This window comes from Aspergillus udagawae (genome assembly GCF_001078395.1).
Source record: "Aspergillus udagawae IFM 46973 DNA, scaffold_4, whole genome shotgun sequence".
In the NCBI taxonomy this organism is placed as follows: Eukaryota; Fungi; Ascomycota; class Eurotiomycetes; order Eurotiales; family Aspergillaceae; genus Aspergillus; species Aspergillus udagawae.
In genome coordinates this window covers 3,373,613-3,395,192 of record NW_025091267.1, presented here as the reverse complement: position 1 = coordinate 3,395,192, position 21,580 = coordinate 3,373,613, and the positions used below count along the sequence as shown (strand labels likewise).

The 21,580-nt window shown below is 52.8% G+C and overlaps 10 protein-coding genes across 10 annotated transcripts; 6 read left to right on the top strand and 4 right to left on the bottom strand.

Moving 5' to 3' along the window:
• Window positions 1-215: 215 nt before the first annotated feature.
• Aud_006553 (Saf4/Yju2 family protein) lies at window positions 216-1,158 on the bottom strand (the record flags this gene model as incomplete). Its single annotated transcript, XM_043291452.1, has 3 exons — window positions 216-895; window positions 953-1,080; window positions 1,136-1,158. The coding sequence occupies 3 exons, from the start codon at window positions 1,156-1,158 to the stop codon at window positions 216-218; spliced, it is 831 nt and encodes a 276-aa protein (XP_043147387.1).
• Window positions 1,159-1,905: 747 nt separating this feature from the next.
• On the top strand, window positions 1,906-4,208 carry Aud_006552 (anaphase promoting complex subunit CDC16; the record flags this gene model as incomplete). Its single annotated transcript, XM_043291451.1, has 2 exons — window positions 1,906-2,002; window positions 2,062-4,208. The coding sequence occupies 2 exons, from the start codon at window positions 1,906-1,908 to the stop codon at window positions 4,206-4,208; spliced, it is 2,244 nt and encodes a 747-aa protein (XP_043147386.1).
• Window positions 4,209-5,713: 1,505 nt separating this feature from the next.
• Window positions 5,714-7,180, top strand: Aud_006551 (uncharacterized protein; the record flags this gene model as incomplete). The annotated part of the gene is made up of 2 exons (XM_043291450.1): window positions 5,714-6,683; window positions 6,756-7,180. 2 exons carry the CDS (start codon window positions 5,714-5,716, stop codon window positions 7,178-7,180), a joined length of 1,395 nt encoding a protein of 464 aa, XP_043147385.1.
• A 927-nt stretch (window positions 7,181-8,107) lies between these two features.
• On the top strand, window positions 8,108-9,589 carry Aud_006550 (putative cytochrome P450; the record flags this gene model as incomplete). Its single annotated transcript, XM_043291449.1, has 2 exons — window positions 8,108-8,225; window positions 8,307-9,589. 2 exons carry the CDS (start codon window positions 8,108-8,110, stop codon window positions 9,587-9,589), a joined length of 1,401 nt encoding a protein of 466 aa, XP_043147384.1.
• Window positions 9,590-9,710: 121 nt separating this feature from the next.
• On the bottom strand, window positions 9,711-11,360 carry xanG (cytochrome P450 monooxygenase xanG; the record flags this gene model as incomplete). Its single annotated transcript, XM_043291448.1, has 3 exons — window positions 9,711-9,788; window positions 9,844-10,323; window positions 10,395-11,360. The coding sequence occupies 3 exons, from the start codon at window positions 11,358-11,360 to the stop codon at window positions 9,711-9,713; spliced, it is 1,524 nt and encodes a 507-aa protein (XP_043147383.1).
• Window positions 11,361-11,701: 341 nt separating this feature from the next.
• Window positions 11,702-12,424, top strand: xanF (xanthocillin biosynthesis cluster protein xanF; the record flags this gene model as incomplete). The annotated part of the gene is made up of 2 exons (XM_043291447.1): window positions 11,702-11,774; window positions 11,823-12,424. The coding sequence occupies 2 exons, from the start codon at window positions 11,702-11,704 to the stop codon at window positions 12,422-12,424; spliced, it is 675 nt and encodes a 224-aa protein (XP_043147382.1).
• Window positions 12,425-12,962: 538 nt separating this feature from the next.
• xanE (O-methyltransferase xanE) lies at window positions 12,963-14,470 on the top strand (the record flags this gene model as incomplete). Its single annotated transcript, XM_043291446.1, has 4 exons — window positions 12,963-13,528; window positions 13,580-13,689; window positions 13,748-14,129; window positions 14,179-14,470. 4 exons carry the CDS (start codon window positions 12,963-12,965, stop codon window positions 14,468-14,470), a joined length of 1,350 nt encoding a protein of 449 aa, XP_043147381.1.
• Window positions 14,471-14,739: 269 nt separating this feature from the next.
• Window positions 14,740-15,391, bottom strand: Aud_006546 (DUF4149 domain-containing protein; the record flags this gene model as incomplete). Its single annotated transcript, XM_043291445.1, has 3 exons — window positions 14,740-14,912; window positions 14,970-15,240; window positions 15,305-15,391. 3 exons carry the CDS (start codon window positions 15,389-15,391, stop codon window positions 14,740-14,742), a joined length of 531 nt encoding a protein of 176 aa, XP_043147380.1.
• A 2,138-nt stretch (window positions 15,392-17,529) lies between these two features.
• Window positions 17,530-18,254, top strand: xanC (transcription factor xanC; the record flags this gene model as incomplete). The annotated part of the gene is made up of 2 exons (XM_043291444.1): window positions 17,530-17,641; window positions 17,704-18,254. The coding sequence occupies 2 exons, from the start codon at window positions 17,530-17,532 to the stop codon at window positions 18,252-18,254; spliced, it is 663 nt and encodes a 220-aa protein (XP_043147379.1).
• Window positions 18,255-19,074: 820 nt separating this feature from the next.
• On the bottom strand, window positions 19,075-21,408 carry xanB (isocyanide synthase xanB; the record flags this gene model as incomplete). The annotated part of the gene is made up of 2 exons (XM_043291443.1): window positions 19,075-20,597; window positions 20,646-21,408. 2 exons carry the CDS (start codon window positions 21,406-21,408, stop codon window positions 19,075-19,077), a joined length of 2,286 nt encoding a protein of 761 aa, XP_043147378.1.
• Window positions 21,409-21,580: the final 172 nt, after the last annotated feature.

The window sequence follows — 21,580 nt, the reverse complement described above, 5'->3', positions numbered from 1 at the left end:
TCTGCAGTTTTCACTGGTTTTGAACTCGACAGGGCATTGCATTGGCAGCCACTTTTACTGTGTTTTGACATAGGCTCAATTGAAATAGATGTATCATAATTGATATGTACAAGGTATTGTGCTGAGGATTCCATGATATGCATACCCGTAAACCGAAACGCCAAATATCTGCAACCTTCAACTGCTCCTCCGAGGAAATCGGCGCATATACACAGTTATACCAGAGACGGCTTGGGCTTCTTCTTGATGCCTAAACCATTGATCAGAGGCTTTTTGGGCTTCTTAACCCTAGCGAATGAGGGCGGAGGTGGTGTTTCTGTCTGACTCGAGCTCGGCGTCGTCCCACTGATTGTATCATCTTCCACAAGCCTCTTCACCTTCTCTCCGGTCTCCGTCGTGAATGCCCTCCGGGCAGCCTCCTCAATTTCCTTCTCCTCCCTCAGCCGCTCCTCATCCACCTCGTTCCGAACATGAGTCAACGCCACGTCACCACTGAGTGCCTCAGTTCGCTCGATCCGGGCATTCCGCGTCCGGATCTCATCCAGTGCATCCGCGATCGCCATCTCACGCTTCGAATCGAGCATCTTCTCCTCCAACTCGGCCATCTTATCCCGCTCCAACCGCTCCTGCTCCTCGTTCTCCTCGCGTTCCAGCCGGTCCAGCGTCTCCTGCTCCGTCTCCTCGATATCATTCTTGGTGTCCCGCCATGGCTCGAAGTTGCGCTTTGCGCCCTTTTCCGCCTTGTAGTCCATTGCCTTGGGGTCCGTCAGGAAGGTGATCTCGCCGCTGCAGCGCGTGCAGCGGATGTAGAAGCGGTAGATGGGGATGTTGAGGTATTTCTGGTCGGTGGTTTCTTTGCGCGCATTGAACTTGCGGCCTTTGTAGATGTATTCACCTGTAGAAGATTGATTAGTATGGGGCTATACGAGAGGGCAATAGGAGGAAGACGTACCGCAGTGAGTGCATTTCATGGAGAAGGGCGCCATGAGACGGACGGTGATGACCTTGGGACCGGTCGGTCTCAGATGCTTTGGCGTCCTGCCGATCGCCGACGGATCGAAGTCCGGAGGGTAGTATTTGCTATGCGACGTTAGCTGGTTTCTGCTTTCATTTTTGGGATGTGGGTTAGACGTACCTGAGTACTTTTCGTTCAGACATGGTTGCGCTGTGGTGCTAGTTTGAATATTGCGACTGAGGTTGTAGATGATATTTTGAGGGGTGGGACTGTCAAAGAGCCTCAGAAGGCAAGGTGGCTGATCGGCAGATGCTGACTTGAATACAAGAGATATTGAAGGTGGATGAGAGATGTAAATGCTGGAGGCGACAAGGCGGCGATAAGGAATGCACAAGTCACATGATATGATTAATAATCGATGAGCACAAATAATATTGTGAACGCACCTGGTCTGTCTGGAGCTCCCGAGAGAGCAGGCATGCAGGAAGTGCAGTCATACCTTACTCGTAAGTAAAGAACTTCTCCGTTGTTATTCTGATTATTGCATGGCTAGAAAGGTACCATGCGCATTCTGTACTCAGCTGGAACTGTGAAGGATACAGACTACCCGATCTGGCAGGATGCACGGGCCATTTTTGACGCGTTTGGATCAACAGAAGATCAATCGATGATGGCAATGCACAAAGATTGTTCCAGGAGTCAGCACTGCGCATTGTTTCTGCTATCTCCCATTTAAAAATTAATTGAAGCGCAAGGGGTTCTCTATCTCGAACTGCAGAAACTTGTCTGGGTCTCGAAAGCAAATTGTCCGATTCCACAAGCGTTGGCCACTGTCTCCCACCAAATACAACTAAACGCTCTTGCTCACCCTCAATGTGCTTCTGCCCTTGCGGTGGTTCTCGGTACTCTCGTGTCTCGATTGACTCTTGGTCTACAATCTCTGCTTGGACATGGAAAAGTTCCTGCGCTCCTGGCGCCAGGATGCGCTGAATCGGGGCCAACACGATGCTGCCATTTATATCGGCGACAAAGTGCTCGCATTGACGAGTGAGTCGACTCGAACTGATCCCTAGAAGAAGACGTAACAGACTGACGGTGCTCTCAAGACAGCGACTCCGATGCTTTCTGGCTCGCCCAAGTCCATTTCTCTAACAACAACTACACGCGCGCCCTGGCCCTCCTCTCTCGAAAAGATCTCATCTCTCGAAGTACCGCTTGCCGCTATCTCGCCGGCCATTGCTATATAAAACAGAATCAGTTTGAACAGGCTTTGTCAGTGCTCGGCGACCATAACCCAACTCATCTCATCCGCAGCAGCAACAGCCGTCGCAAACTGCAGCACCTCACTCTGCGCAACGGTAAGACTACAGCATCGCGGATTGATCGCAATGAGGAAAGGGAAAGGGAGGATGCGAATAACATTCGGTTTGAGGCGGCGATGTGCTACCTGCGGGGCCTCTGTTTTGCGAAGCAGAATGCCTTTGATCGCGCCCGTGACTGTTACAAGGACGCAGTGCGCATTGACGTGCAGTGCTTTGAGGCTTTTGACCAGTTGATGAAGAATTCGCTCATGTCGCCAGCAGAAGAGCTCGAGTTTTTGGAATCTCTAGACTTTGATGCGGTATCCTCGCCCGACCCGTCTGTCGCTCAGGAGGCGGCTCATTTCACCAAGATGCTCTACACAACCCGACTGTCAAAGTACTCGTCGCCCGCCACCCTGTCCGACGCGACCGAGACCCTGTCCACGCACTACAACCTCGCGGAGAACCCTGATATTCTCCTTTCTCGTGCCGAAGCTCTTTACACCCAGTGCCGGTTTGCCGAGGCTCTTGAGCTGACATCCTCGATCTTGGCCACGGAGGCGACGACCACACCTAATGTACCGGCTCTAAGCCATCTCGGGCACCCTCCGGCGGTTTACCCTTTGCATCTGGCCTGTCTATACGAAACAGGTGCGACAAATGCGCTCTTCCTACTCGCCCACACGCTGGCCGACCATGCGCCAGAGGAGTCGTATACATACCTTGCGATTGGCGTCTACTACCTGTCGGTGTCAAAAATTGCCGAAGCACGGCGATTCTTCTCCAAAGCATCCTTGCTGGATCCGCACTCGGCACCCGCGTGGATTGGGTTTGCGCATACTTTTGCGGCTGAAGGAGAGCATGATCAAGCTATAGCCGCTTACAGCACGGCCGCTCGGCTGTTCCAAGGCAGCCACTTACCGCAGCTGTTCCTTGGTATGCAGCATTTGGCCTTAAACAACATGTCCTTGGCCCATGAGTACCTGTCTGCAGCCTACGCAATGTCCACGGGTGCGGCTGCCGGCACAGTGCCATCCATTCCCGCTAATCCTTCCGGCGACGCTCATGGCGGTGACCCGCTGGTTCTCAACGAACTCGGTGTGGTACTCTACCACCAAAACCATCTCGAGGGCGCTGTAGAGCTATTCAATCAATCCCTGGCTTTAGCGACGGCACTTCATTGTGAGCCGGGTGCCTGGGTGGCTACACGAGCGAATTTGGGTCACGCACTGCGTCGTATCGGGCGACTAACAGAGGCGCTTGCTGAATTCGACGAATGCCTTCGGATCGGTGGGGGCGGGGCGGGTGTCGCCTACGGTCCGTTTTTGGGCGGCAGTGGCAGCAGCGCCTCGGGTGTCGCCTCGTCGGGTGTTGGGGGCTACGAAGACCGTGGCTTGATCGGATCACTTCATACTTCGCGTGGCCTTGTTCTGCTGGAACTTGGACGGACAATGGAGGCGGTAACAGCTCTTCATGAAGCCGTTCGCGTCCTTGGGGCGAGCGGAGGCGGTGATGCTGCTGGCGGTGCGGGCATTGCTGGCACTCTTCTCTCCCGTGCTTTAGAGATCTGGGCTCTGGAGGGTCATGAGGGGGAGTCTGCACCACCAGAGGATCTCGAGCGAGTGACCACCAGCCGCAGTTCGACTCGTTCGCGCGACAAGGGCAAGGGAAAGGCATCCAGACGGCGTGGCATGACGGAGGAAGAATGGACGGATGAAGTCCCTCAATCTGGTGTCCCGACCACGGGCCCTGCAACGGAGACATTGGAACAGAAGGTGGAAATGGAGCTCGATGACGAGGCAGATGGGCTACTGCGACATGCAATGAGTCGTGTTCGCGGCGGGCGAGGAAGACGACGACTTGATTTCAGTCCTGACACTGAGGCCACTGAGACCCCTGGGCCGGCGGGAGCTCGTCATCGAGGGACCAGAGCGGTTCGAGATCATGCATGAACATGATTGATAGATGGTGGGATGAGTTTGGGTGCATTGCAACTGGGCGTTTTGATGGATATACCCAAGGTTTCCTTTTGGTTCCATTGGTCATTAGATTGCTTGATGGAGATTAGCGTGACACTCCTTTTTTCCTTTTTTTTTGTAGTGCTGGTTGTACATGCCAGCTTCTCTCTATCTTGGTATCTTCTCTCTCTAGAATTACCACCCCAGTGGAGTCATATGCGCGGCCGTCTCATCGAGACCATTTATAATGACCAGCGTCACTCCTTCCTGATCTCTCTCAGCCTAGGCCTGAGATACGTACATTTCCCACATCCTCTGTATCATCCATGTTAGGATCCGACATAGGAGTTGCGTTTTAGTCTAGATATACGAGGGACTCCGTAGACGGGACCAACCGCCGCATTATTGTTTCAGTTTCAGCCTCTCGGGCACTTTTCCTCTACCCCTTCTACCTACAATCTATTGCTGTGAATTAACATGACAACAATATTAGAGAGCTACTCAGAAAAGTATGTAGTCTAGTCTAACGCTTTGATAAGAGTTCTGAAGTGCTTGATGTAGGTCAAATCTTTGTCATAAACTGCTAGACACCAGCCTTAATGTCACCAGCAAATTGCGATCACCGCAGAGGATCAACAGTCTGACTCCACTGCAGCTTGGCGGTCGTCTATTCTCTTTCTAGGTGGAGACTATCATGGTATGGTATTCCAAGAACCATTTCATTTGGTCATATGGAGCTAACATGATCAATTTTGAATTGCTTTCTGCACACAGCCTCTTTAGTCTTCATAGCGAAACAGCCTTGTCTTTTCAGCAAGATGGACCCATCACTAAGCCTCGAGTCCAACAACTCCGCCACCATGACAGTTGATAGTGGACACTTACTAACTAGTTAACTTTGGGCGTTTTCGTACACACCTTGTTCACTTTAGGGCCCCCTGTGCGACGCTCTGAATGGTCGAGAAGCAAATAACATTTGGGATGGATGGAGTCGACTGTCGTCATTCAACCACTGAGAGGCATAACCAGCAATAGATGACCCACGAAAGCTTGTCCATCAGTGTCGCTCAGGGAAAAAATTAGGTACTGGTGCCTGCGGTGGCTGTTTCAAAGTTGGATTACAGACTATTTCAGACGCCCTAAGAAGCCAAGCCGCGAGAGTGAGTTCTCAGGGTCTCCAACTCTCCATTGAGGCTGCGTTATGAGACCCATAGGGCCAAAATAATGGCAATGACCTCCGCTAATAATAAGCAACGTTATTAGTCTGGGCCCATGGGGCTGTTGGAAGGAAATCTCCTTTTTCTGGCCCCAAATGGATGCGCCCCAGACAGGAGCTCCAGCGAGTTTGGTGCTGCCTCTTTCCTCATTTGAGGAACTCCTTCCCCTCGCTTTTTGTCCTCTTCTGTCTGCTGCGATTGTGACTTGCGACTGGCGACTCACGAACCTACGATGAAACCCGCCCTCTGAACTGAATCGTCCTTGTCCTGCTCCCATCGGCGATGGCGCTCCCGAGTTGTTCTCTCCTGCGTCCGCGACAGAACATCCTCCTCTGCCTGTTTTACGTCATCGGTGCTCTGAGCGTGGGCTTTATTTTAGCCATGTGGTACGGCATGAATACAGACAGAGATCATATACACCCCCTCCTCACGCAATTGATCCCCGCCGGTCACTGCGCCTGCGAGACCTCGACCACCTTCCAATGCGCCAGCTGTCTGTCATGCTCCAAACCCGGCCTGAGCACACACTTGGCTCCATCGGCGCATTGGGTATTCGAGTATGAGCGGGATGGAAACAACGAGGGACTCAACCGGCAGCAGTGCGATGCTGCTTTCCCGGGTCTGTACGAAGACGTCTTTCGTGCGGTGACGTACTGGCGCTCGCACGGCGCTCTCGCTGCAGAGGATCTCGATCGGATCAGACTGCAACCCGGCATGGCAAGAGCGGCCATTCTCGGCGGGGAGCTGTATGTGGTTGCAGCCCGGTCAAAGGGTGAGGACCACCGACGAAAGATCCTGGCCGTGCTCAGTGCTCTCCATCGTGCGCTGGTCGCCGATTCTCTCCGGAGTACCCGTCGCGACATCGAGTTCGTCTTCTCGGTGGAGGATAAGGTGGAGGATGTGACTAGCGCCGAGCATCCGGTTTGGGTCCTGGCTCGCGCGGCAAACGAGGAGGCGGTTTGGCTGATGCCTGACTTTGGCTACTGGGCCTGGGACAACCCGGATAATGCGATCGGACCATTTGACCAAGTGGTTGCGAAAATCCAGCGGGCCGATATCCCGTGGGAAGCGAAGAAGCAGCAGCTGGTTTGGCGTGGTAAGCCCAGTTTTGCCCCCAAGCTGCGACGGGCCTTGATCGAAGCCGCTCGGGACCAGCCCTGGGGCGATGTCAAGCAAGTCAGTTGGCCGGATCGGACCAATGTCTTGAGTATGGAGGATCACTGCCAATATATGTTTATCGCGCACGTGGAGGGTAAGTCTACTGAATTTTTCTTTTTTTTTTTTTTTTTTTTTCCTCTGGATGATAGCTGAATTGCTGTTTCAGGGCGCTCATACTCGGCTTCCTTAAAATACCGCCAGGCCTGCAAGTCCGTCATCGTGGCGCATAAGCTACAATACATACAGCATCATCATTATCTCCTTGCGGCCGATGGACCGAACCAGAACTACGTGGAAGTCGAGCGCGACTTTAGCGATTTGGCCGCCAAACTGGAGCCGCTCATGCGGGACACCAGCGTCGCGCAGCACATTGCCAACAATAGCGTCAAGACATTTCGCGAACGATACCTGACCAAAGCTGCCGAGGCGTGCTATTGGCGTCATCTCTTGGACGGGTACGAGAGAGTGTGGAACAGCACCATCACGAAAGGGTCCGACCTGCACCAGACTGAACGAGGTCTACGATACGAATCATTTGTATTGTTGGAGAGTCAGCGAATGTTTGACTTTACTGCTGCCAACTCATATTAACCATCCCCTTTGGTTCTCTGGATACTGAAGTGCTTCCGGAGCTGGGCAACATAGCGAGACGGAGTTTTGGCGTACGAAAATAAACCACTGGCTGTATTGGACTTCAATTTTGTTTCTCTTGACGATACCAAATAGATCTTTTCCCCCGATTTTTCTTGCAGAACACAGAGAATGGAGATGTCTGCTGTGGTGGACACGCTAAATATGCACCTGAGGCATTACTTGGTAGACTAGTGGTCCACGTAGCGGCAGCCCGTTCCTTCATTGACCCTCCTGCACTCCATCGGCGACTTTATCTCACACAGAACCGTGGTTATCCATCAAGTCATCGCTGTCAAAAGGTGTCAATCTCCATTTTGTCGGATATAATCTTATCAAAGTATCTCCATGTTCTATCAACCCATAAATACCGCTCTAAAGCTGACAGCCCAGCCACCCGACTTTCCCCTTGCTTCTCCTCGCTGTCTCTTCGGTGTCACTTGTCAAATACACCAGTCCGCTATGACAATCCGTCCATTCTGAATGGCTGCTCCAAAAGCGAGGAGCCAGCGCCCGTGACGAACCATGATCCGTGCAGCAGACCAGTCCATCCAGTAGGAGTTTCGGAGAAGACCTGGTGGAGTCTCCAAGGGCCCCCAAAGCGGCAGAACCCTCCCACTATCGAAGGATCATCGCGATCCAGATCTGCATTCACAGCTGCAAAGGCCAATCAGCGCCGAAATTGTAATGCAGCTATGCAGGGTGAGCTCAGCTGGAGATGAGTTACACAAACAAGCTAGTTAGCAGGTGCAAAGGAATCTGCCGTCATCGACCTCTGGGAAAAGTGCAGTGAATTTAAGTCGCAGTTTTCCCTTCCTGCATGGTTCACGTTTCCCTTTTTCACTTGTCTTTGGGAGACGCTTTTAAGTGATACACCTGACGACCAATATGCCGACTCCGATTCCTCGCCCGTCAGGTCTCCCGATCCTGGGAAACGCGCTTTCTATTAGCCCTGGCAATACTTGGGGTTCTTTCAATAAACTAGCGGTGAATAATAAAAATTTCTGTGTGTTTGTCGTGCATTTACCGATGGCCAGTTGGCAGCAATCACCACGAACCCTTTGGTACTAACCCTTTTTTCCAATAGACCCGATTTTCAAAATCACTATCCTTGGCCACGATATTGTCTTCATCACCAGCGCAAAACTGCTTGAGGAGATCTGCGATGAGAGACGGTTTCAAAAATGTGTGACTGGCCCCATTGTCGAAATCCGTGAGGCAGTCCACGACAGTCTGTTTACCGCGTACCCCGGTGAGGAAAGCTGGGGGATTGCCCACCGTATCATGGCCCCTTTGGTGACGCCAGAGGCCGTGATTGACGCTTTTGCGGGAATGCGTGAGACCGCCACAGATCTGGTTAAAAAATGGACTGCGGGCCCCCGGCAGCGCATCAACGTCTGCGACGATCTGGACCGTCTGAACCATGCCGCCAACATGCTCTGCTTCTTTGACCAGCGGATCCACTGCCTCGAGGGCCCAGAGCCCTCGGTCCTCAAGGCCATGGAGGCTGCCACGTTCGAAGCCTTGCGTCGGCCCACCCGCCCCAAGGTATTGAAATGGCTCATCTACCAGCGTCGCTTCGACAGCTACATCAAGACGATGCGCGACTACGCCGCCGAGATCGTGGCTAAGCGTCGCGCTGCTCCGACCGAGAAGAAGGACATGCTTCATGCCATTATGCACGGCAAGGACCCCCAGACCGGCAAAGCCCTCACGGACAGCCAGCACCTGGACGAAATCATCAACATCTTCATTGGAAGCGCCACGGCCGCCAATCTCGTCTCCTTCGCGTTGTATTATCTCATGAAGAACCCACACGAAATCGCTCGCGCCCGCGAGGAGATCGATGCCGTGGTCGGCGGCCCGACCGCCCAGCTTGAGCACGAGCATCTCGCCCGCCTGCCGTACTGCGAAGCCATCCTGCGTGAAACGCTGCGCCTGTCGGCTACCGCGCCGGGCTTCAACATCGAGCCCATTCCAGATCTGGAGGAGCCTGTCCTCCTCGCAGGCGGCGAGTACCAGATCCCCAACAAGCAGCCGCTCATTGCGCTGCTGGCGGCCGTTAACCGCGACCCGGAGGTCTTTGAGGATCCGAATGCCTTCAAGCCCGAGCGCATGGTCGGCGAGAAGTACGACCGGCTTCCGTCCGGTGTGAAGAAGGGCTTTGGCAACGGCAAGCGTGAATGTTTTGGCAGGCGCTACGCCTGGGAATGGTCGTTTATGATCCTGGTCACGATCATGAAGGACGTGGACTTTCAGCTGGCGGATAAGAATTTCAAGACAGAAGTGGAAGGAGTCAATTACAACGGGGCTTTCAGCACCAAGCCGTTGGGGCTGTTTGCGTTGACGGGACCTCGACAGAGCGTGTGAGGGCGAAAGTAAAACTTGATGCGTTATGATACCATGGTTTCAGCTAGCTGTATGCAGATGCTTGTATATCATCATTCTTATCTTATACCTAATCTATGCTTTCACCTGAGTTCTATGTCTATCAGCTCCTTTGCTCCGTCTCACTCTCTTTGACCTCACTCAGAATCACCCGGCATCCCAAAGGCGCTAGAATCCCGCCCTGTCATGCGTCAGTACTCTGCCTCTTGTCTGACGTGGATTCAAGACAGACTTACCGGCGTCATCTTCAACCGATACCCTGGGTCCACCCGCCACTCGATCCGTCTCACCACCTCAAACAACAGAATCTTCATCTGCAGCAATACAAACCCCTGCCCGAGGCACTTCCTCGAATGCGCATTGAAGGGTATATACGTGCCGCGCACCGTCTCCCGGCGAAACCGCGCATGCATCTCACCCACCGTGCGGCCCCACCGCTCCGGTTTGAATTCGTTCGCGTCGGGGCCCCAGATGGCCGGGTTGACATGCACCCCGTACGCATTCCAGCCGACAAAGGTGCCCGCAGGAATCGGGATCTCGTTACCGAGCATGGCGGGGCGGATTGTGACGCGGTTGATGAGCTGGGAGACGGGGGGGTAGAGGCGCAGAAGCTCGTAGACGACGGAGGTGAGATAGGGGAGGGCGTTGACGACTTCGGAGGTTGGGGTTGTGGTGTTGGTGGAGAGGATTTCCATGCGCAGGCGGGTTTGGACTTCCTTCATTCAGTATTACCATGTCAGATGCTGTTGAGCAAAGCAGATGTGTAAAGAAAGGCAAAGGGCTATACGGTATTCTTCCCAATCTCCCAAAACATCGAGTTGACCAGCTGCTGGGCGTTCTCGTGCGCCGTCAGAAACACAATCTTGAGATTATCCTTGAACTGCTTCTCGGTCAGTCTGCCGTCGCGGTAGGCGTCGACAAGCATATGCACGACCATCTCCTCCGCGGGTTTGATGCCCTGCTCGCGACCACGGTCGATGTGCCCCAGCACCGTCGCCATGAGGGTATCCCCGAACTCGTGCATGATCGCGTACGCGCGCTGCCGGGACTTGATCAGCCACGCGAACTGGTCCAGGTCGGGAAAATTGAAGAACAGCGGCCGGAACAGCATCAGCTTGATCACGGACTGGATGGCCTCGAGGCGCACCGTACCGTGCGGCTTCTCCAAGCTCCGCAGGTCCAGATCCAAAAAGCTCATCCCCATGACGTCGACCGCCCACTGCTGGACATACGTGTTCACCAGAATGCCTGTGCCACAGCCGGGGGCGGCGCCCTGCTCCGCGAGGATCTCATCCACGAACCGGCGCGACTTGAGCAGCAGCGGCGCGGTGTCAAAGTTCTTCTTCTGCAGCCCGGGCTTCATGATCCCCGTGTACAGCTTCCAGGTGTCCCCGTGCGAGTTGATGATGTTGTCGCCGACCAGCGTCGCGATCACCGACCACGGGATCTTCTTCTGGCTGCCTGCTTTTGCGTAGAGGTCCTCGTTGCGGAACATGTCTGTTAGCAGGTCCGGGCGGGTGACGAGGATGCTCCACCGGCCGGCGAACCAGATTATTACGGCGCCGTGGGCTTCGAGGGGCTTGCGCAGCCAGCGCTCGTAGATCTCGTCTTGGCCCATTGAGCTCCAGAGACCCAGGATGGAGACATAGAAGGGGATTCTGGGCAGCGGAGGCAGGTCCCAGGGCACGTGGAGGTACCAGGCCAGGTAGACGATGAGCGTGAGGGGGATCGAGGCGAGATAGTAGAGAATCATCTTTTTGCTTTGGATGTCTTACACTTCTGGAGAATGGCTTGTGTGATGGATGGGTGATGGCGGTCCCCGCTCTCTCTTGTATGACACGAATTTTGGCAACAAGAGCAATTCGGCAATAGAGTCCTGACCTAAGTCTAGATCTGGATCTGGCTGCTCGTACTCAGTTGATGAGTGTAGTAGCGTATGCATCCCCAGTCAGCAAATCCGAGCTGATGTCATCTGCACCGACTACCTAAATCATATATGACCTCGAAGCTGACGAACGACGAACTGACGAACTGACGAACCGCAAGCCCTAAGCAAGAACATATCGCTGCAATACCAAACCCAAGTCTAGCACAATGGCCACCGAATCTCTGCAAATGCACAGAGACCATATCTCAGCAGAGGACCTCGATCTCAAAGATCCCCACGGTACGTCCCGACTACCTCTAACAGAACAAGTTACTGAGTGAAAGACAGTGTCCTCCAGCCTAGCCCTCTTCGCCATCCACAACGTCATCCGCCGCAACCTCAAGGCCTGCGCAGAACATGCCCCTTCAGTTCAACCAGCCAACATTGACGCCTTCGCCACCTACGCCAAATACACCCTCCACGTCCTCCGCGACCAGCTCACCTCCGTTGACGAGATCTGGTTCCCCGTGTTCGCAGAATACGACCCCCGCTTCCTAGCGCAAAAGGACGCTCACGATGCCCTGTATCAGAAAATCGGTGCGCTGGAGGCGCATCTGGCCACTTTCTCCGCCGAGCAGGACCAGCTCCTCGCTACGGAGATAGCAGTTGGTTTCGCAGACCTGCACGATATCACTGACAAGCAGTACGATCTCGAAGAGGAGCTCGTCAACCAGCTAGGGCGCAAGGTGCCTATGGAGAAAATACGCGCTCTGGAGAAGAAGCAGGAGGAACGGCGGAGAGCTGATGTCAAGGTGTATGGGCATCTGTGGATGGCTGTGTATCTTCTTCGGGGGTTGGAGCCGAAGGAACGAGCTATTTTCCCGCCCGGAATACCAAAGCTGATTGTGGGTGGGATGTTGACGGCTGGGGCGATGCAGTTTCGAAGGTGAGTTTCGTGTATGCGTGTTTGGGGAGTGTAACTATTACTGACTGGGTCGTGGTAGGGAGCTGCAGTACACGCCGAGATTTTGATGTGCGGGTGGAGTTGATTCTACGGGATGATTGTTGTTAGTTTGTTACTCGATGTGGTGTGTGTATCAGGATCGTAGATATGTCATTCGCGGATGAATTCATTACCTATGTACCTATGTCAGCAGTGTATGCGTAACTACGGAGTAGTTACACGAGAAATGCTGACTGTAGCTGGTCCAGTGTGTCAGCGCGGGCGTGTACGTATACTAAGCAACCAAGTCAGCCTTAACGGGTGTAGGTGTCACTGCAACGGAGCTGACAATAAAGATACTGTCTGAATAAAGCTGGGGTTCAAGATGACTGCTCTGACTATGCTTGCAGGTAATCTGCGGATAGCCAATATGCCTCCAGGATATATAAGAAAGTTAACTTGGGATCTTCAATATATCTTTGTGCTAGTAGTCAGAGAACCATCAACAAGAAATTGTAACAAATCGATAGTCCCTATCGTACGCCATGTCCACACAGCAAGAGCCCAAGTCTAACCGCACGAGCGACCTGTACGAGCTCGCCGTCAACATCTCCAGCTCGGTAGAAACCTTCATCGGAAGGCTGGACACAATCGGTGCCGAACGACCCAACCTAGACAACCCATTTCCAGAGATTATCCAAGATGAAGGTGCACAATTGGCCCGGTTAAGGATCCTTCGTCTCTGCGAACGGCTCATGGCACTGGTCCAGGGTCCGGTTCAATGGCTCATGTTCCAGAATATGGCGTTCCTCGATCCCGCGTGCGTCGGGGCGGTGCTGGACATGGGGATCCACGAGATCATTGCCCCTGGTCCTGAGCCGACGTCTCTCGACCAGATTGTAGAGGCGACGGGTGCTTCGAAGGATATTCTGAGTATGCAGCGCGCGCAGTCGAGTGTGTGGAGAGTCGAAGCTGACAGACCCTTAGAGCGGATTATGCGCGTGTGTACGCAGAGATTGATCTTCGATGAGATTGCACCGGAGCAGTTCGTTCATAATGGGGTGTCCTTGCAGTTCCTTGCGCCTCCTGTACAAGCGCTCATCAGTCATGCGTGAGTAGCTGTGGTCTGTTGAGATTAAAAGTCTGAGCTGAAACCCGCTAGCTGTGACGATGGACTGCGCATCGCCGCGCATTTCGCCGAGTCTCTCAAGAAGACCGATTGGAAGGGAAGCGAGGATCCAGAAAATTCGGCCTTTAGCCTTGCCTTCAAAAGTAAGTATAGTATACAACGTATACCCCAAAGTCATGCTCTCGTGCTAATCCCTCATAGCAAACAAGGGCCTTTTCGACTACTTCTACACCGAGGATATCGCCCGCGGCCAGCGCTTCGCCCTCGGCATGGCAGGCAGCGAGATCATGAAAACCCTCACCGAGGATATGTTCCCCTTCGAGTCTCTCCCGCAGGGCGCCAAGGTGGTGGATGTGGGAGGCGGCCGGGGCCATGTCAGCGTACGCATTGCAGAGAAGGTCCCTGGCCTGGATTTTGTCGTGCAGGACGACGCGTCCATGCTAGAGGCTGGTCAGGCAGAAGGTGTCCCCAAAGCAGTCAAAGATCGAATCGAGTTCATGCCGCATGATTTCTTCAATGAGCAGCCGGTCAAGGGGGCGGATGTCTATCTCTTGCGATTCATCCTGCATGATCATGCGGACAGGTTAGTTGATGCAAATCGATGGAAAAGTGGCTGTAGCTAACGGTCATAGTCGCTGTGCGAAAATCTTGTCGAACATCGTGGATGCGATGGAACCGGGAAAGTCGCGGATCCTCATTGACGATGCGATTGTTCCCAGCTTCTTGGGTCCGGAAAGCTCCCGGTTCTTTAACCTGCTCGATCTCTACATGCTTGTTGCTATGAATGGAAAGGAGAGGACTTTAGAGCAGTGGCGCCACTTGTTTCAGATGGTCAGTCCCAAGTTGGCGTTGGAGAAGATTTGGAAAACGCCAGACGGCGGGCCCGAATCGGGAACTATTCTAGAACTGCGACTGCAAGAGTGATTCGTCTAGATGATACTTATTTGAGGCCGAGATAGATTCAATATTTAGTGTCACAATGGATTGTCAGCTTAGATGATTACGTTATCTTCATTTGACGTTGAAATTGCAATCTCATCGAGACCTCATGTACAGTAAGAGTTGAGAATGCTGCATTTTATGCTTCGGTCAAGGTAATAGAAGGTAATAGAAATTCCGCTCGCGTAGCCAAGTCAATCCTGCTAGGAGACAGTCTGACCGAAGAGATCACCTGTCGTACGGAAGCCACTGGATCACAACCCTTTCAGAAGGCTCGACGACAATGAAAACCCATACCAAACGGTTGCAACAAGGGAAATTGCATTCAGATGGATTGACATGGCGTGATTGCGGGAGAATGCTTTGTTTGCCTGTTGCAGCTTCGCTGGGTCCGTCGCATTAGGGCTATCTTCATTCATGGCACTTTCTATTTGCAGAGTCAGCTACCACCGAGGGAGACTACAGATAATAACTCGAAACCTACCGTGAAGTGCCCTCCTGATGAAAGCTGTCTTTGTGGCCCGTGGACCAAAAACGAGCCAATTCAGGGCCCCGGTAACGCCCACGACGATTAGAGGAACAGAGTCCCATATATGTTGCGAGAAAGAGAGTATGCTGTAAGGCGGACGAGTAGCCGCAGTCAATACAACCAATCCCACCTGACAGCGAAAGTAGGCTGGGAAGATGCGTTTCTGGAGAGCGAGGAACTCTTTCATAGGAAGGGCTTGGTAGCAGACTTTAGTGTTGACAAAGCTCTGACCAGGACGAGGGGTCAATTTGAATTCATGAGCGGGAGGGTGTATTTATTGCGCTGCTCACCTGAAAGAGTTCTGTCCCCAGAAGAGCTCCATATGAGAGCAGATGATATGGGAGCAGATTACTGACAGTCTCAAAGATTGCCTGCATGTCTTCTCGTAGTCTGAGAGTTTACAGAAGGTAATGAAGTGACTGTTTAGAGGCTGGGGACAGCTGTCGATATATTTAGAAGAACACCCTTACTCTTTAATGGTTAACAAAGCAGACGAAAACAAGTCAAGAATTGAGGTTGTAAGAAAGTCAGCTAGAAATAAGTGATTGGTGCCACAGGCAAATATGGCTGCCTGAATGCCCCTGTAAGCATCTTTCCTTTGTCCTGTCACTTGGAGTTTCAGCTCCTCTTCGCACTCGTCTCAGCATCAAATACACACCCCATCCTATCGTCCATACTACTGCTGCCCTTGAGTCCATCTCATACGCATCACTCAGCATCTACTATTCACTTCTAAGTTGTCAGTAACGACCAAGGAATCCCAGGGCAGCTACGAGAAGTAAGGTGAGATCCGATTCTAAGACAGCCTCCTTCCTTTTCTTCCTTCAGCACTTGGCTTCTCTGAACGTATCCGTATCCGCTTCTCATCATCAGCTGGTGACACGAGTGTCTCTCACGCAGATTCGTGTTCCACTGCCAAGCTCGATTGCAGTCTGGCCTGTCCAAGCCTCGCCCGATTACTTGCATCTATGGTGGGGCAGATCCCCCGCCATCTCATCCAGCTTTACTATCGGGATGCAACGGACTCCGAGGGGGAAGAGGGTTCTTCAGAGGCATTTCTTCACCAATATGGCTAATGCTTCAGACCATTGATTTCGGATTCCCCCTTCTGACGCATCTCGTATTCGACTGACCAATTGGTCAAATCATCAAATAATAACGAACGAACACCAGGATTTCAGCTGACGGCAGATTGCCTGCTACCTGCGGTAATTGGTTGATCTTGAATGCTGGTGAATACTGTCAGAAACTGTTGTAGCGCATCCCGTTGTGGCTGTTCAAGGCCTCGTACTTTTGATTGTTCTCTCGGTTCTGGCACTGCTGCCTGGCCATGGCATGGATCTGGATTTTCCAGCTTGACCAATATGTTTTGAGCCGAGCCTTGGGTATACGGGGTAATTTATAGGCAAATCAGTTACTCCGGCCATTCTCTGTGCAACACGAGCAACCTTGCGGAGAAAATCAGACATTTGGGATTTCAATTTTCGTATTTACCGAATGATCCGCCTCTTGCGAGCTGAAGGACGCTTATCTGACGGTTTACCAGGTGTGCTTTGTATGTGATACCGTCATGTGGACGCGTCTCAAGGATGCATCGCTCAATGAAGACCACGGGATCATCGACTTTAATCGAACCGCGCCGAGCAGGGCGCTATCTCGTCGGATTTGCGGCCTCGAACCGGCCATATTGAAATGAGGAAGCAAGAACTTCCCGACAATCTTCAAAAGCACAGGCGAGAGAATCCCACCACTATGCTCGATCGGCGCACCCCTGCGACGCATTCGTAGACGTCATTGCTTGGAGACTTTACAGTGGTCTAACGTGAGACTCCAGATCTATAGTCCCTATGGGGTACAGGTACAATGCCATTGCACCAATCACGACTGTGATATACGACGTTGCATTGGCGTGAGAGAAACACGAACCCGCGTGGCCTTGCGGTCCCTTGAGTGCATTAGCTCTGCAGTGCATTAGTCCTAAGTAAACCAAACTGATATTAATATGGTCAATATGACTCGTTCAGTAAACGGATGAGGTAATGCCAAACCTCACCTGAACCGCCACTGTTTTCCGTTGCGAGAAACTAACCGAGCCAATGAATCGCTCTTAACATTTTATAACATGCAAAATCCCAGGAGCATCTTACGTCCAAGACCACTAGTGTTGGCTTGTGGACTACATGATCCCGGCTCGTATTGGAAACTCAATAGGTGCGTCAGCTAAGTAACTGTCAGTCAGGTATAAATGAATGCAGTAACAGCAGGGAAGTCCTTGGTCCGTTTGATGATAAACTTAGAGCGGCTGATCGTCGCTGAATGCTGAGGCTTCCTGCGTAATCCTCCTCATTCTGAGCAGCAGGTCTAGAGGGCGGTGCCTGTTCAACTCAGGTCGGCCTGTATAGAAATCTCGTGGCCAATTCCATGTTATCCTGCCTGGGAACTTGTCCCTTCGAAAGATTCCTTCTGAAGGCAAGAAACGAAAGATACAAGATCAAAAGGCCGTCATCAGCCAGCGATGCATTCACTGACCGCAAAAGACGAGCAATCCAAAGATGATTCCTCAAACGAGAAGCAAGACGCTATTGAACGCAGGAGACTTCAAAATCGGCTATCTCAAAGGAATCATCGTCAGTGGAACCTGTGTCATGTCATTGCCCTTCTCCTCAATCATTTACTTACCCGTCAACAGGCCGCAAGATCCGGGACAGGATCGCCAAACTCCAAGAGCGTGTTATCGCTAGCGAGCTCAGAGCTGTTGCAACGCTGAATGGATGGGATCCAGCGAGTCCTTCAGCCGCGTCGATGATCGAATCCAAGCCGCAAGGTGACATTGATAACAGCTCGATGGCTTCTGCTTTGGAAGATCCAGCAGTTTCGGATTCCTCCCAACAGAACGTCTCCTCCAGTCTTTGTCGTTCATGCTGTAGTCTACTTAACCAGGTGCCCGGTTCGTCGTCTCTACCCCCCCAACTTTCGCCTCTGCCGTTTGACATTGGTCTCGCCAACGGGGTTGACTCTGCCAACCCATCACCTTCTACTCTCTTGAACTCTCCTCCCTCCTCGTCTCAGCTCAACCCTTTCAGCTTGGACGCATCTTTGAGTATGGCGGGGCTTCACACTCCAAGTGAATTCAGCTACCCGCCATATCCTGACCCTCCAGGTTCCCAGCATCCTCCACATTGTCCACACTACTATGTAGCAACAGGTGAGACCACTGTGCCAATACGAACAGATAACTGACTAACCACTGTGTCTTCGCTTTTAGAGGCCTCCCTGCCGCATATTATGCAAACATTGGGTAATGCAGCCTCGCATCCCAAGGCAATCATCTTGATACCGCATGGGTACTCCCCGGCACCACCCACAGGAGCAAACGCGACTGACGCCACAGGCCTCAGAAGCTCTTTGAATGGAAATTTGCAAAATCCAGGATGCCGCTGCCTAAGACAGGACCGTAGTTCCAAAACTTCTGATCTAGGAACATTTGGAGAATGGATGAACACGCCGTCTTCGACGTCATTCTGTCCGCTGCATCCTTCACAGTCGCCCTCGTTGGACAATTTTCAGTCCATGATGCTATGACCTATATTTCAAACATCTTTCTTTTCGTGTCTATGTTGATGTTGTTTATGAAAATCTGGCCGGATGAGATATGTAGTATAGACCACACATCGTGTGACAAGGCCCTGGCGCCTGATGACTGTATCGGAGCGCTTACTTCTTTCTGTGTATGAATTTGAAATAAAACGTTTTTTTTTCTTTTTGACGCTTATTCTGTATTTTCACTTCTTCTCTACAGTTTAACAGAATCCTCTGTATTCTGTCCTATGCACAATGCAATTATCCGACACTCGAACTCAACTCCATAGTAATTGCGACTATACCACAAATTCTTAGTAACCTAATGAATGTGACCAATCTACTTGACTGTTTAATACAGTAAGAACTTGATGCAATGAGAAGGCAATGAATTGAAGAGAATCAACAAAGATAATTCTGTGATCTAGAAAGGTATGGACTGTAGAAAACGGATCCAAAGCTCCAACAGTCCGGCTGACACTCAGTCAAAGTGGATTCTCCATAGCTCCCGATCACAATCAGTCTTGTACCCCGTCCGGGTATGCAGCATGGCTGTGTTGTCACTGACCAGCATATCACCCTGCTCCCACGAGAACCGCAGACAGACGCGGTAGTCATACGTCAGGTCGTCCACCACAGAGACCAGCCCCTGCTCCTCGTTCTCGATCGTGACCGCGCACGTCGAGAACTTGGTCTTGGTGGAATCCCACGGCTGATGCCAGCGCATGCACGGCAGCCCGGTGACCGGGTGCGGCACGACCAGGGGCAGATTCTTCAGCTTGGCGTCCCAGAAGCCGTCGTTGTCCATGGCCCAGGTAACTGTCTGCAGCCGCTCTGCCGTCCACGGCAAAGGCAGGTAGCGGAAGAAGAGCCGGGAGCTGGCGAAGAGGGTGTACCCGCTCCCCTTGGGCGCGGTGGCGGGACAGGTGAAGAACTGGAAGCCTGGTGGCTTCTGGACGCGCTTGATCTCACCCGTGACGGGGTCCGTCTCTTCTTCGAACTTGAACATGCCGTCGTAGTGCATCGGCATTGCCTCGTTGGAGGTGACGTTGTTGCCGAGCTTGTCGGTGCGGCCGGCGTCGCGCACCTTCTGGATGATGCCGAAGCTCCAGGGCAGGATGGTGCCGAGCTCGGATGCTTTCTGGACGTAGAGCTCTTCTTCGAGGGTTTCGCGGAAGCCGCGCAGGATGACCGGGGACAGTCCGGTCGAGAGCTGGCGGACTTTGTGCATGGGCAGGTCGCGGATGGACGGAGGGGGCCGCGAGTCATCGACGTCGCTGGGCCGGATGACGAGGCCGCATGGGTAGAGGTGCTCGAACTTGACCCGCAGGCCGTCCTCGACCCAGTCGAAGAGCTTGGATTTCTCGCGGAAGTAGTAGGGCTGGCCGTTCTTGTAGACTAGGTCGTGCGTCTCACGCACATCCTCGGCATGGACGGTGCGGAACGTGCCGTCGGCGCCAACTGCAATGGAGGAATGCCATGGTGTGTACCCGAGGGCGCCTCGGACCTGGGGGACGAGCGAGATGGACAGCTTCTTTGCTCCGTTTGACTCGTGGATGGAGAGACGGACGTAGTCGGCACGGTTGGCCTTGATGGCAGCCGCAAACATCTTTCCGCGGACGATCATGCTACGGGCAATCTGGGCGATATGGGCCGCTCTGGCCTTTTTGCTTGTATACTGCGTGTCCATTTGCGGGGCGAGGTCCTTGGTCAGGAACTTGATGTACCCGCGATATGTGAGGCAGGTATCATTGTCATTGCGGATGGCTGTATCAGCGTCGAAGCTGCGGTCTTCAAATCGGTACATCAACTCTCTTCGGAGGCATTGGGCATGCGCCAGGTAATATGACTTGGCTTGTTCAGCGCTGGTCAGAGGGATCCATGGGTGCTCGAGAAGCTCAAATAGTCGGATAAATTTGACATGATGAAGCTCCTTCTCAACGGCCATCCGGCGGAGGGCCTCTCCATATTCCCAGACAGTCTCGTCAGGTACTCCCAGGATATCTGGTATGGTTAGCATGTTGAAGCCGTAGTGGGTGCAAGGAGACTTACCGTTGTATACGAGCCCGTCCGAGCTGATGTATACATCTGCAGCCGGCTCGTAGACTCTTCCAATGTTGTCACACAGGGCGTTCAAGTGATATAACGCCAGCTCCTCTCCGAGATCTGGCATCACACCCAAGACCTTGTCTCGAGCATTGGGGGACTTGAAAGGGAAAGCCGGGAGGATCATCCGAACAGGTTCGCGTTTTTTGACTTGCTCAACCACGGTGGGAATGAACGAGGTCAATCCCTGCCAGGACGCGCCAGTCTTTTCAAAATTCACTCCATAACTTTCAATGACTTTCAAGACTGTAATTGCTGTTGCCTCGTCTTCGGAGATGCTGCGGTTCTCCTCTCCGTGGGCGGTTCCGAGGGCTTCGGCTAGGAGATACGAGGTGTCGTCCTTGGTCTCCTTGCCCTCGTGCTTGAACGTGACAGGGACTGCCTCCTTTGCTTCAACAAGCGGATTGTCGCTGCTTTCGGGGGTGTAGCCAGTTACAGGAGGAATGTCTAACTCTGACTCCGTGTATCCGTTTGCGGCGGTTTGCTCGTGCCGATCAGCTTCGCTCAACGGCTGCAGCAGAAAAGACTCCTGGCGATGGCGCTCCTCAGCGCAATCCTCAGCGACTTCGGAGTCGGACGAGGAAGCAGCGACTTCAGTCGTCTCAACGTTCACGGTTTTTATTCCATACGAGCCAAGTAGGCCATTCTCTTGCGGCTCCACAGGATATGAGATGACATCACCCTGTGGGTTCTGCAGTACGGTGATCATATCGGACGAGAATCGAAGAATGATAATCTATGTAAAGACTGATGAGGTTTGTTTCTCAGTTGGTATGTTGTTACTTCCGATGGTGACTTCGGCCTAGCTCAATCCGTCGGTATGCAAGGCTTTATATCTTTCCAGAACGGAAGAGACGGGGGCAAGGCGTGGTGAGAAACAT